At 36.8% G+C, this 14644-nt stretch overlaps 2 protein-coding genes and 1 long non-coding RNA gene across 4 annotated transcripts; 1 reads left to right on the top strand and 2 right to left on the bottom strand.

Moving 5' to 3' along the window:
- The first annotated feature begins 1020 nt into the window (after positions 1 to 1020).
- On the top strand, positions 1021 to 2867 carry LOC113647135. Its single transcript, XM_027153733.2, has 2 exons — positions 1021 to 1176; positions 1374 to 2867. Exon 2 carries the CDS (start codon positions 1383 to 1385, stop codon positions 2409 to 2411), a length of 1029 nt encoding a protein of 342 aa, XP_027009534.2. The 5' UTR covers positions 1021 to 1176; positions 1374 to 1382; the 3' UTR covers positions 2412 to 2867.
- A 6067-nt stretch (positions 2868 to 8934) lies between these two features.
- On the bottom strand, positions 8935 to 11017 carry LOC125138940. Of its 2 annotated transcripts, none has more exons than XM_047801370.1 (5): positions 10885 to 11017; positions 10074 to 10517; positions 9811 to 9902; positions 9165 to 9659; positions 8935 to 9039 (listed from the first exon to the last, which is right to left on the bottom strand). In XM_047801370.1, the coding sequence occupies exons 2-5, from the start codon at positions 10510 to 10512 to the stop codon at positions 9007 to 9009; spliced, it is 1059 nt and encodes a 352-aa protein (XP_047657326.1). In that variant the 5' UTR covers positions 10513 to 10517; positions 10885 to 11017; the 3' UTR covers positions 8935 to 9006. The 2 variants fall into 2 exon arrangements, with proteins under 2 accessions (XP_047657326.1, XP_047657327.1); XM_047801371.1 differs by having other exon boundaries at positions 10122 to 10517; positions 10885 to 11016.
- Positions 11018 to 11783: 766 nt separating this feature from the next.
- Positions 11784 to 13090, bottom strand: LOC125138946. Its single transcript, XR_007138041.1, has 2 exons — positions 12737 to 13090; positions 11784 to 12274 (listed from the first exon to the last, which is right to left on the bottom strand). It is a non-coding gene; the product is annotated as an uncharacterized LOC125138946 (long non-coding RNA).
- Positions 13091 to 14644: the final 1554 nt, after the last annotated feature.

Here is a 14644-nt window from a genome sequence, read left to right as displayed (position 1 = left end):
GTATTCAGTGTTAGAGATTTAAGCACTTATGTACGTCGCTCTGGATAAGGGCGTCTGCCAAATGCTGTAAATGTAAATGTAAATGTAATACCAGGTGCTGTAAGCTTTTGACATAGGCATTCATTTAAATTACTATTTGAATTCTCTAACAACAACATCTTAATATTCATACCCTGATTGATTGTGAACCTCAGTACTGTACATACTAAAAAGTGAATTGGAAAATCTATTTACTGTGGTTTGTTTTAATTACCACTTAATGTTTTGTTAACTACCAGGTGTTACAGTATATACCAATACAACCCGCATATGTGGACACAATGAGATTTGAGTGCATTTAAGGTGCAGTGGCTAATACAAGTTGTGCATTAAATTTGTGCATTAAATAATACACAATAAGGTTTCAAACAGTCCTCTTGTCCTTTTTACCACACATACTTATACTGTCAGGACTTTGGAATTTGGGCTACTGTCAGCCTGGAATTTGTCCATGTGCTTTTTGTTTATGTTCTGTGTTCACGTGTCTGCCCCGGCCTTGTCTCTTCCTCCTTCCTCTTCCTCCCCAGTATATGTGTGTATATATATGTATTACAGTATATACCAATACAACCCGCATGTTTAAGTTAAAGTCTGAAGCCTCACGCTCTCGTAAGACATTGTAGATTTTTGACGATTTATAACAAACATACTGAATCTTTTGTCGGTTGAAGAAAAATTCCATGGTAACTGTTACAGAAAGAATGATACCGATTCCGTGTTAAAATATCATCAAAAGGTTCGGTGACACAAAGGAATCTTCAAAAAAGAAGATTTTACCACTTAATTTTGGCTTTTTGAATATTCTGACAGTTTAATGGGATTAACCCCTGAAGGGCTTGTGAAATGTGAAATCTAGCTAACAGCGTGGGCAAACACAAACACACACACACACAATTTTAGGGTGTGTTTTTCTTCAGAAGTAGTTGCCGTTTGTTTACTTAGAAGACCTCTTTCTTCTTTAGGGGTTGGTCTTGAAGGGTTTTGTACATATTTCTTGGACTGACTTCTATCAGGAGGAGATAATGTTTCCAGTATAGTATATATAGAGAGACTCTGGATATCTCTCACTACTTATTATTGGAGAAGACAGACCCACTGTATTCCACAGCCACAGCCCATCCATAGCCCAGCTTACCTGTAAGTATCTTTGTGAACATTCTGCCTCCACTCCACTTACTGTTGCATTTCTCTTTATTTCACTTATACTTAACATTGTTTATTATTTGTATTGCTTATATTTGCTTATTGTATTACTTACTGCTTATTTTTTACATAAAATGTGTAACAATTTATTATACTTTTGATGACAGACATTCTGTTTGTTAATTTTTCAGAAAAAAAAGATGTCAGGGATCCTCTCAAAGAGCAAAGCCAAAGGTGTTGATTTCTGTGGTGTAGATGACAATTATTATATCGTTCGCGCTGATCTTGGCTGTTACATGTTCTCAACAAATTTCCATGGAGGCGAGGACCTCACGATTTACAGCCTGCACCCCTCCTGTCAGGGTGGAGATCACTATCTTGCCTTTGACGACAGAACATTTTACATCATTAAAGGTAATACGTGTCGCTGTGTGTCCGATATGACCCATGATTATAAGGCTGAAGTGTTTGACCTCCACCCAAACTGTCAAGGAGGTGACAACTATCTGTCTGCTTATGGAAACTTCTACATAATCTTTAAGAGCAGAGGTGTGTATCACAAAACTACCAATATGAAAACAGATAGTAATTCAATTGATTACGCACTGCATCCAAACTGCAAGGATGGCCTATATTACTGGGGCACAAAATCTTACTCCTACTTTCTCAAACCACAAGGTACATGGGGAGTCGAGTACCACAAAACTAATGACCTTAACAGAGACACCAAATCAGACACATACTCAGTTCACCCAGATGTACTGAGCTTCCTTCCTGGAGGCCTGGCTACAACACTAGGCCCAGCATTTGGAAAATGGGAGCTCATTAAGACGATTTCCAACAATTCACCAATTCCCTTATCCTGGCAAAATAAGATAACTCGGAAAGTGGGCTATAACAAATCCCAGATAAATAGTATAGAGCACAACTGGAAAATTTCAATGAGCAGCACATATCAGTCAGGGGCTCTGACTGAAGCCTTGGCCAAATTTCAGTTCTCTCTGGCAGCAGAATACGGAGGAAAAAGTGTCAACACCAACGAAGAGAGATGGGAAGAAGCAACTGAGACAGAAGAAAGTCTGTCCCTGTCTCTACAGCCCCACACTAACATGTACATTTGGCAGTACAAGCTTGGCTTTGGCAAGAATGATGTCCTCTTATGCCGTGATCTGACATTTCATGATGATCCTACTCCCCCCTCTACAATTCCTCTGCCACCAGCTAACTAATCTGGGTGATAAGAAGTGTGATGTGCTGGGGAAGAATTGCTTATAGTCTGTCTGTGAGTGCCTGAATGCTTAGGGTTATTGGGGTTGATACTTAAGTAACATGTTGCTGATTGAGGGGATTCGATCTTATTAATGGCTCAATACTAACACATTATTTTAGAACAAACTGTGTTTATTAGGTTGTCAAGTTAGATTAGCACAAAGAAAAAAAACAACTCACCTTCTAATATTAAATGTACTAATTTTTAATTTAGATCATATATCAGACTTTATATATTCATACTCTTAGAATCATATATGTATTAACATTATTCTATAATATCAATTTTTGTAAAATTTTCACTTCTCATAAAGAAGTTAATTATTTTCAAACAAATGTGCAATGTCATCTCATCTGCTGTTCTGAATTGGATGTGGTAGTTTGAGGACAGAGTTAAATTAAAAAGAATCCACGAAGATGCCTTTGGCTATTGTTTTCCTTAAATTAAGAAATTCTGATCACACACACACACACACACACACACACACACACACCATCAGAAAAGATTGTGGTAACTGTAGAAATTATGTCAATGGAAAAATCCCTGGAAGATTAATAGACAGACATTATAAAAACCAAAAACTAAGCATTATCAACACACACACACACACACACACACACACACACACACACACACCTGACAGACCTGGGAAGATATTATATGACGTCCTAAATGTAGGTTATGACATGGTCTTATTTGGGGATTTCAATACAAACACAAATGAGAGAGACAGATTTCCAATTACAAGCACTACAATATCCAGAGAGTATTGAAGAAAGTTCTGACCTTCTGTGTACATGAATAAAAGTTGTTTTTGTTACTGTAGCTGATGGAGGGACAGAATGTGCTGGAGACCAGATTGTGAGACTCGAGGCCTGAACCAGCTTAGTCAGGCCGTGGTAAGTTTGTCAGTCTTATAGATACACCTTACCCACTTAGGCGTTGTAGACCATGACTGACAAATGTTACCTTATAAGGAGTTTGGATTCTTTTGAATTTGTCTCCTTGTTAGAACCATGTTTATAAAAACTCAGTGTAACGAATGATTGAAGCTCTTCCTCTTTGAGATTTCTCTGAGGACGTTGGCTCGTGTTGTGCAGCACTACAATGAACTGTAACTTTTTATTCTTGTCTACACAGCAAAAAGTCCAGTGTTAAATTGAATGAACTTTGAATATCAAATGGCTTATAAAATTCAATCTGACATTTTTATAATACACCTTTCATCACTTCATAGTACTCTGAATGCATGAAGATGCTCAAAGTTTTCTGTGAATAGTTTGTTTGCCAACAGATAAATGTGATTGTCAACCAAAAGTACATCTCTTATTTGATAGAAGACTGGCATTTCATCTTCTATTGCACTGCACACCACAAGTCCAGCTCTGTATTCTACACTATCTACTTTAACCCAACTGGTTGAGAAAACATCTTTCGATAGAAAGATCTTTCATCTTAAGAACATTTCAAGAGGTTGAGCATTCTCATCTTCTATGGAAAATGATTTAATTGGCCCAAACTCATTATGTTTGAGGGTAAAGCTTTCCCAATTCTAAGCAATGGCCATCTGATGCTTTTCAGCTAAGGACTTTGTTATGTTTTTGAAATTTTTAAAGAAATCTTTGAACATTTTATGTTTCGATTAAAATCTCATTGACCACATATATAATAAGGGGCCAATTTTCCTTATAGAAGAAGGGAAATGAACCATGTAGTGATGTTTGGGAAGCAAATTTTTTTGTGGATACAAATTCTTAAATAGTTTGTGGTGGTCAGCAATCAAGTGCTTCAAATACACGGTCAGGCCTGAAGTGAGACAAGGTGAAAACACTGTGTTCATTATTTGAAGTAACATAAGCAACAAACTCCAGTTCTTGTGTCCTGGAGGAACAATGTCTCCTAACAAAAGTGGCAGATTTTTCACAAGACATAATGTCTGGATGGAATTGAAACCAATGCTATTACCAGCACTCTGCAAAAGAACCTTTTTTTACGTTCTAAAAATCCATAATCAAAAGAATAAATCCTAGAAATCCTCTTCAGATATAAAGTTTTGTGTGAGATGACCAAAAAGCAATTTCATTTCGTATTGAGCCACGCCTTCAAGGAGGTCATGCATTATATCGAAGGAGTAGATATTGGTAACATGAAAATACTTCAGTGTATTAATTGTGCAATTTTTTTTCAAACCATACAGTGACCTCAATTGTGGGTTTTCCTGGAGAGACTTGCAATGCATTTCAAAGATTTCTTTTCCATGAAGGACCACCTTAGGATCATCCTCACTGTATACTGTTTGAGAATTCAATTAAACTTAGGCCACAGAAATGACTCATTAAAACCATGAATCGAGTACATCCCTAGATTATCACCAGTGATTTGTGTGATGGTGCCATATATATCTGCTCATCTGAGAATGGAAGACATATTCCCTGGCTTTCAAGTACCTTAATATCATTTATCAATGGTTCCAGTATAACATCAAAACTGTACTTGCTTAAATCTTGTGCGTGACAAAGTGCTAACAAATGAATGTTCATAAGAACCGAATTAAATATTGGGGGCAAGTTTCTTACATTAAAATAAAGACAGCCAATTTTGTGGATACAACGTTTGGAGCCAAAAGGGGGTTTGCTGTTTCAAAATCATCATAGTATATCTGGATTTGTAATGCATGTCTCTTTGTTGTAAATAAAGGATGGGATTTAAAATAACTTCCATCTCTAAAATCTGTAAAAATTTCAGACTCTGATCTATAATCTTTCCTTAGGAGATCACAAATTTCTGGATTTCTGCACATGAATTTCAATGTTTCTAAAATTGGCACATATATAAAAGTATCATTCACTGGTACTTGGTCATACTTGGTTTGTGAGTGAAGCTCATCTGTTAGCTCCTCTAGATCTCACACAATTGTTTGGAATCCCACTTGCTTGTATTTTGGCCACTATGGATTCACACAATTCTTTAGTTGAATTTTTAGTAAGCCTTAAAATCATTTTTCTCTGATATAGCACTGTAACAAGGAGACTGACGCTGGGGATCCATTAGGTCCTCCAAAGCATCTACTTGAGATGAGCTTGCAACTGGCTCACTTGAAGAACATCCAACAATTGAACTTTGAGCAATCATCTGAACATTGCAATGAACACTATTAAGGTGCTTACGAAAACCTGCATACACTTGGAAATGATGCCTACAACCTTGATGAGAACAAATTAATTTGAACTTAGATCCAGGGTAGTAACTATGTTCACCTCTTAAATGTGAAATCAACTGTTGAATTTCCGGGCGCTGTTTTTGACAAATAAAACACATCAGCATCCTCTCAATATCATACTGCCCGACTAAGTTAAGGTTACTGTCTGGTTAAGCAGTCTGGCTCTCAAATGTCTAACCCTGGGAGACTCCTTAATTTTCCCTACATCAATGTTGTACACAGTCGTCTGCAGGAATGTGTAAAAGTTTACAAGTGCACAATCTTAGGACAAATTGAACACAAAATGTGCCTTAAAGTTCATCAAATGCTCCAAGGGAGCGGTTTGCCTGGCATGGGATGAGATGCTTATCCAGGGCGATTTAGAAGCTGTCGATCTTGCTTTTCTGGCATCCAACAGCAAGGAGGTATGGATGCTGATGCTGGTTGCTGTTGAGGTGCTCCTCCAAACTGCAGCATGACTAAAGTTAAAATGAACATTTAATATCAGACACAATGTCCAGTTACATAGAGAACAACATTATAAAAGTGATTGCTCAAACAACTCAGTGGCTAGTAAAATGTGAATGCATTTGAAGACTTGATTTTAATCTCCATGTTTGCGCAACCCACAACACAATATTAAAATGTTGATACCTTGTGAAAGATTACAAGTCTTTCAGCAGCATCACATGCACTGATTTTTGGAGACTTCTGTCCTCCTCGTGGTGGTGGGAGGAGGAGATGTATCGATAAAAGAAGAGAAGCCATTTCCTGGTCGTAGACTGTTCACATGAATTAATTAATGCAAAACTTAAAATGAAATACTTTAAAAATATAGAGCATTTTAAACGTTCACCTGATGTGTTTATGTAGTCTTTAAGACTTTATGTAGTTTACTTTTTTCATTTTTAAAAATATACGAGTAGTCCTGGGCAATAAGTGGTAAAATTCAATGTTAGAGCACACATTAAGGTTTAAAGTTTACATTCCTACCAAACCTTATTGTAGTTACACAGGCTAAAATAATTGCACTGACAATTCCTTTTAATTAATATGTAAAATAAAAAAGTTTCTCAGCTCTCACAGGATAATAGCCACAATGAGCATAAGGAGGCAACTTCTTGTTGGGAGCAGGGCATGTTGGGATCCAAAGCTCCTGGGATACAGCAATGATTCTCTGCAACAAAACGAACACAAAACTATGAAGGTTTACAAATGGCTCAGTGTTGTGTAACATGTTAACCACATCTCAAAATATGTCATCTTAATTCATATTTCCTAGAAATATATATTTGGCAAAAAAATATATATAATTGATAGCTAAAGTGATACTCACGGAGTTTGGACAAATACCTGTTACCTATTATCTGTCAACACTTTTATTGTGAATCACTGGACTTGGCTACATCCCAAACTGCATGCAAGCATACATCATACTAATGGCCAAAACTATTGTATTTCCTACGCAGCATGCAACCGGGCTGTATAGTAGGCTTAGAGTAATTAAACTATTATACTTTAACTTTGCAACTATTCTACTATGGATGGATGTAAAGGCAGAAATATCACCTATTGTCAAATTGGCAAAATGTTTTCAATTCAACACTCAAAAGTGTTAAAACACATTTCAAGAAGAAGACAATATATATATTGTAAATTGTTACCTGTAAGTGCTTCTCACATTGTCCAAAATTCTGCACAGCTTGTTTACTTTTTGCTGCTGCACTGAAAGATGGGCATTTATAAACATATAGCATAACATTTACATTATGTTACCTTTACATTTTGTGTCATATTATTTTCAGAGTTCATCTACGTCCTCCCCATATCATTTCAATGCAGAACGGAAATGTAACACAAAACACTAATAACAGAAACATAACAAAAAATCAGTTATATGTGTTCTATAATGCAGTAAACTTTCCCCTTTACTGGAATCTCAACTAAAAATTTATTTAAAAAAAGTTTACATTTGAGCTTTCAGTCATGATTTTACAGCTACAATGCTACAATTTTGGTGACAGAGGAAAAAGTTACAGACAGCAGCTTCAAATGAGCTCAGAATAAAGTTGTTCACAGAGAGATGATGGTTTCTAACGGCAAACTCGATGCTAGTAGCTTACAGGTAAAAATAACATGACACATGTACTAAAAACACTCACATATATATTTAAATATTTGTGCATTAGTGTAAACACAGACTTTACACAATCCTTATGCATATTTGAGGCGAGCAACACAACAACGTAGCATGACTCAGATCCGGGCCAAATCTGGCACAAGCGGACCGGATCTTGCTCGGATCTGGACCAAAGCTAGGCTGTTGGGGAAGCACACGCTTATATAAATAACCACAATGTACATTACTAAATGAACAGATATAATTTATTTAGACACTAAAGTAAAACTTATACTTTACATTTTAATACTTACATTTTTATTTCCCTACTTTTAAGAGTTTTTGTCCACGCACACATTTTAACTTGACTATATGCATAGTCTAAAGTTCACATTATGATGTATATTTTCAAGTTGTATGAGCAAGTGTTTGTGAAGAAAAGCTAAAAAATAATATTTAAGATTCACTACTGTCTCTCTTTTACTGCTCTGTGTGCAGGAAAATAAATTCAATATCATCCAAATGATGTCCGCTCAGAGCACATTGCAATGACTGACCAGTTTCTGTAAGTTAAACCTCTAGGGCACTGTTTAAAGCTTCATGCATTTTCTACACCACCATCAGCCTATATATAGTTCTTAGGCAAAACTGGGCATATTCAATATTCTACTGCATTGATTCTTGTTTCAGATCTTTTGTTAAATATTAGAACATTGTTCATAACTTATTTCCAAATCTTTACCAAACAAGTGTAATGAAGCTACAAAAAATAAATTACTTTGTTGAATAAATCATTTAGTACATTTCGTGCATCAGGCCGCACTTTTCTGTGCATTGTTTCATACATTCACCTTTAAGATGTGGTTAGAATTTATTGCTAAGTCAAATTTGCATTAAAATAATACTTGTCAAAGTGGCACTAAATTTATATTTAAATCTAAGAAGAATTATCAATACATGCAATTTTTTTAAAGTTATTCTTAAGTCAAGTCAAGTCACTTTTATTGTCACAATAGTTATGATTAGACTGATGTACAAATTTTAATTTCATACAAATATCACATTGCATTTGATATAATAAATTCCTCTGCAAGAGCTATTGGTATATTTATGATTTATGTCTTTTTATTAAAGAAATGATTCAGAATAATACAAGAGATGGCATAAAGATTAGAATTATTTAATAAATATAAATAAATAAACATAATATAAATAATTAATGATATTTAACTGGCTTCACAAGTCAAGCAGAGTGAAGAAATCAGCAGCCTGAATAGGGAGAAAACACACACACACACACACACACACACACACTATTAGCACATGGGGTGTTAATGTGGGAGGATCATCTAATCTGAATTAACTGTATTTTAACACTTTCTTTATAACCTGACCTCCATTGCATCTTCTGCATCGAATACAGTGTCCAGATTCATGTGACTCTTCCTGGGATCTGGATCCTGGCCAGTGTACAGAAGGTGGCTAAATGTGTCGTCCTGGACATCAGCTGATTCCCAGTTAGGATCCTGGCCAGTGTACAGAAGGTGGCTAAATGAGTCGTCCTGGACATCAGCTGATTCACAGTTTGGATCCTGGCCAGTGTACTGGAGGTGGCTAAATGAGTCGTCCTGGACATCAGCTGATTCACAGTTTGGATCCTGGCCAGTGTACAGAAGGTGGCTAAATGAGTCGTCCTGGACATCAGCTGATTCACAGTTTGGATCCTGGCCAGTGTACTGGAGGTGGCTAAATGAGTCGTCCTGGACATCAGCTGATTCACAGTTTGGATACTGGCCAGTGTACTGGAGGTGGCTAAATGTGTCGTCCTGGACATCAGCTGATTCACAGTTTGGATCCTGGCCAGTGTACTGGAGGTGGCTAAATGAGTCCTGGACAATAAGTGGTTCTGTGTTAGAGCACACAATAGGGTTTAAAGTTTACATTCCTACCAAACCTTATTGTAGCTACACAGGCTAAAATAATTGCACTGACAATTCCTTTTGATTAATATGTAAAATAAAAAAGTTTCTCAGCTCTCACAGGATAATAGCCACAATGAGCAGAGGAGGCAACTTCTTGTTGGGAGCAGGGCATGTTGGGATCCAAAGCTCCTGGGATACAGCTATGATTCTCTGCAACAAAACGAACACAAAACAATAAAGGCTGACAAATGGCTCAGTTTTGAGTAACATGTTAACCAGATGTCACTAATACATTATTCTGAAACAATATTACAATACAATGCAGCTCCTAAGTATATAAACGAAAGAATAAATTATAGTTTGTTCTGAACATCTACTGACCGACCACAGCAGAGATGTCGGGTGAATTCAGCACTGGATGAAAAGTACCTGGGTGGTTGGAGACATCTTGCCCAGTGGTAAGCTTGGCCCTGCTGGAAGGTGTGAGTCTCTGTAGCTTTGCCAGAAGCTCCGGGTTTGCCCGTTTGAAGTTCGGGTTGTAAAAGTGCTGTATGAAGCCGACTTGCTTCAACGAGATCTTATAATCTGGGCAAACTTTTCTGAAGCCATACAGGTTTAGCTGGCGAACAAAACTGATGAAATTAGTAGTTCTGAAGATCTTCTCCTTGTTGGCTTTAGACAGCACTTCAGCTTTGAAGGACTCTGGACAGATCAGGATTCCTTCCCCACTGTCATCCCAGCAGATTGAACAAATCTGAGGATCATTCACCAAATTCCACAAGTTGATGGGAAAGTTTCTTCGGTTGATCCGGACTTCCATCCCAGCTAAATGATTTGTAAACAACAGATAGGAGCTCAGTGTTATTGAACTATAGATGTTTATACAGCTAGACAATTGCTAACTAGATTGTGGCAGTTGATCTCTAGCGCTAACTAGTTAGCAGGGCGGCGATCTAACATATTCATCCATCTTCATTAACAAATGATTTGTAAAAGAAAGAAAGAAAGAAAGAAAGAAAGAAAGAAAGAAAGAAAGAAAGAAAGAAACAGTAAGAACTCAAAAATTATCATCATCAACAAGCTAGCAGCAGCTCTCCTGAGTTTTCTCGGCTGCTGAGTGGAAAATAAAATAAAAAACAAAAGAAAGACGATCGGATTATTTCTGATATCTGACTACATCATATACAAATACCTGATATCTCGGCTTCTAATGTTGAATCGACGTTCCGCTCATTTTCAGAAGCGTTTGTAAGATCCGTGTAAAGCGTTTATACAGAAACTCGCGGACTCCTGGAGTTTAAACTTAAATGTAAACAGGTGGACGAGCAGAATATTGATGACGTCATTCCGAAATACTGAATAAGTGCGCGCTTGGATCTGTCCAATCAGAGTGAAGCAAGAGACTGCTACAATCATAAAGTGATTTCATGCTGTGTAGTAAATTGTTAGTAAACATAGTGAAGAAGATTTTGTTTTCGAGAATATTTAGTTTTGACATTTCAGACAAACGATTTTGTGATTAGGCCATCCTTAACCGTGTGACGTCACTTTCCACCCCACATCGCCAAATCGCTCAAAATCGGCTTAGTTCCTTTTGTGCCCATTTGTGCCTTTAAAACAAACACTATCTGTTTTCCTTCCTGAGATATGACCAAAATATTTTCGGAATCTATGACGTCACTCTCCACCCCAGTTCGTCTAAATCACACAAAACTGGTCTCATTCGTTTGTGAAGTTGAAATGAACGTCAAGTATATTTCCCCTTAGAAATAACAAAAACAATTTAGAGCTGTGACGTCACTCTCCACCCCGTGCAGTCCAAATCTCTCCAAACCGGTGGCGTTCGTTTGTGCCGCTAAAATAAACATTGTATTGTGCTGCACACATGCTTTGTACATTTAATTTTAAATAAATAAATAAAAATCTAAGAGCACATGCTTACCTTGTTCCTCTGCCAGAAGTTTTTTTCCTGTTCTGTTTTCCCACTATGCAGTGCTTAAGGTAAATAAATGTTTTAAGGGGCCCAGAAACATGTTAAATGTATATTGACTGTTAAAAGCATTCAGAAAACGTAAGACAATACACAATTATATTTTTCCGCATTTTTATTGGACAAAATCCATCAGTCCTTACAATATTAGTACAGAGAAGTTACAGTATATTGCAGGTAAGATGTAAGATCACAGTGCATTGGAGATTATCTAAGAAAGAAAACATTACGAAATAAATTACCTGACAATTTCAAGCACAGATCTAAAATGCTAAACTCCACAGTTAAAATGGGGAAAAACACGCAAACAGTAAAAACAGCACCACACAAGCACAAGCGTGACCGTGTCACGACACACAGTCAAAAAAATAATGTTAAATATCTCAAACACCAAATCAACACAAACGTTCGTTTTTGCGGCACAAATCAGCACAAACGAATGGCACAGTTTTGGTGATTATTTCTTTTTATGGGGTGCGAACTTCACGGAGGTTTCTGTGAGCTGTGTCTCTGCTGTTTTATATCTGCGACACGCCGTATAGCAGGTCAGCCGCTGCCGCTAATTGCTATCAGCTGCGGATGGTTTGAAGCGCTGCTTAGCAGAGAGAAAAAAAGAGAGAGAGAAAACAAGGGAGAAGAAAACACTACAAAGACATCCCAAAACATACACAATTACGTAATGAAACGTAACAGACTTATTTTAAGCACAGAACTGTGCAGTAAAGCTGAAACTGTACATCTTCAAACTGCATCATGTAATTGAAAAAAAGGAAAACAAACCCCTTTACACTTTATAGAGAACTTTACAGAAGTTTCTGATTTACAAAATGCTAGTGATGTACATGCAGCCAGCTTTATACATCATTAGAATGCACAATTACTGTAAGAAATTTATAATCCAAGAAACTCCTGGAACTAACAAGCAAAAACAATTAACAGCTACTTTACAAGTCTTGTTTAGTAAAAGTCCACATTGTTAAAAACTTTTCACATGACATACAGAAGTGTAACAATTGTTTCAACAACAAAAACATCTGTAGAGTCTGTAACACACCTTTATCACACTGTCCACAACAAGAGGGGTAGTACTAGATCCAAAACCTGTTAAATCAGTAATTGTGTGCACATCCCACCTTCTGGCAGGTGCAGGACAAAAACTGTTAAAGTAAAAAATTTGTTTAAATGATTCACCTGAAGAAGACCCAACAGGGTCGAAACGTTGCTTTTTAATTAATTAATAAAGATGGGAGTTTAAAAAGTGTTGCGGACATTACAAATTTTTCACTATTTAGTACTAGATCCACTCATGGTCAGCAATGTCTGAGATGAGAGTGAGGACTCTGGGATTGACTGACAACACTTTTTTCTTCTTGGATTCAACCTTAGTGCCTCTCTCAGGATTTATGGAAAAGAAACACCTTTATGGAAAAAAAAAGAGTGAGAGAAAGATTGAGAAAATGAACAACCTGAGATGGGATATCAAACTGATGTGTTTGATAAATCTACAAAAGGTGTCCATAAAAACAGAAATGTTACCGTTGGAGAAACTCCAGTGTTGATCGTAGTTCCACTGGGTAGTGAATGTTAAAGCAGTAATAACTGGCAAACATCAGGCAGATGGTGGAGGTGAAGGTTGTGATGTGGTCGTTAACGATCTTCTTGTCGATGCCCAACATGAATGTCTCAGCAGTGAAGCAGGAGGAACCTGGGAATAATAATTTTTAAAAAAAATTCAACCGTTTAATAACAGGAGCTTCAATGTCAGTTTTATATATAATGCAGATACTTGAAACAAATAGGAGGATGGACCCTGCCAATATTGGTAGTAAACAAATAAAAAATGGCTTGATAAAGTAATTAATGTGCCAAATAGAAAATATTACATAAAAAGGAAAGTAATTATTAAACAATAAGATTGGAAATAAAAGGGAAAATTAAATAATAGTGCTAATTTTAAATTTAAACTGAAACTGATAAATATTGATCTGTCAATATATAATAAAATAAGTTGGTAAAGTTTCTTTTTTGGCTGCTATATTTGGCACAATAATTAATCAATTAATAATTATTTAGTTCTGTTTTTATTACCAATTACGGCAGGATCCATCTTGAATAGTTACGTAGATCATAGGATGAATCATCTTACTGGCTGAGCTTCTGAGGTTGTGTTAGCTAGTGTTTCAGTACGTAAGCTAGCGAATGTGTGCGAGAATGAATAGATGACTGAATGTATTGAAGTCCTCTGGACTACATAAAATGTTATACAAATTGTGAGAAATGATATAACAAAACTAAACAAGCCAAGAGTATAATAACATTGCAGTTACATCAGAAAAAAACATTTTAGTCTATTTACTTACTACAAACAATAATGAAGGGTGTTGGTGGCACTTTCTCCATCTGAACATCCTCTGCAAGGCTTGTCGTCTCAACACAGTGGAACAGAAGCTCTTCCTTCTCATCAAAATGAGCCAGTAAAAGAAGCAGCATCTCAATGACTTCTTGGGAGCAACCACTGGACTGACCTCTTTCAGTCTGAAGCTTGAGAAGAGCGTTCTGGACTCGTTTGCTTTTTTGTGCATCAACATACAGTATCTCAGGAACTTTAAGAGACGTCTACATTGGCAAGGAAGGTTTCCATCAGATTCACACCAGTCAACTCTTGGAAAAGTGCTGGCATACCAACTTCATTGAAGAGGAAGGGCCATTCCTGGCATAGTTTCTGGATGCTTGCCCCTTTGTTGATGTCTTTACGCTGGGTGTAATAGGTGCACTTGACTAGTTCTTTCACAACATCTGTACTGTAGTTCTTCTTAAACATCTTCATTTCTTCTTCTTTTTCAAGCTGACTCTCCACAATCTCTGAGAGTGGCAAATGCTTTGGCTCCCAGCTAATACATCCATAGGTGTCTTGAACACTTGCTTTTTGTTCGGTAGGTATTTCGTCCGTGTCGTCATCATC

Source organism: Tachysurus fulvidraco, chromosome 16, assembly GCF_022655615.1.
Source record: "Tachysurus fulvidraco isolate hzauxx_2018 chromosome 16, HZAU_PFXX_2.0, whole genome shotgun sequence".
NCBI classification, from domain to species: domain Eukaryota; kingdom Metazoa; phylum Chordata; class Actinopteri; order Siluriformes; family Bagridae; genus Tachysurus; species Tachysurus fulvidraco.
The sequence above is the reverse complement of the archived record's forward strand: the minus strand, read 5'-3'. Positions and strand labels throughout refer to the sequence as shown.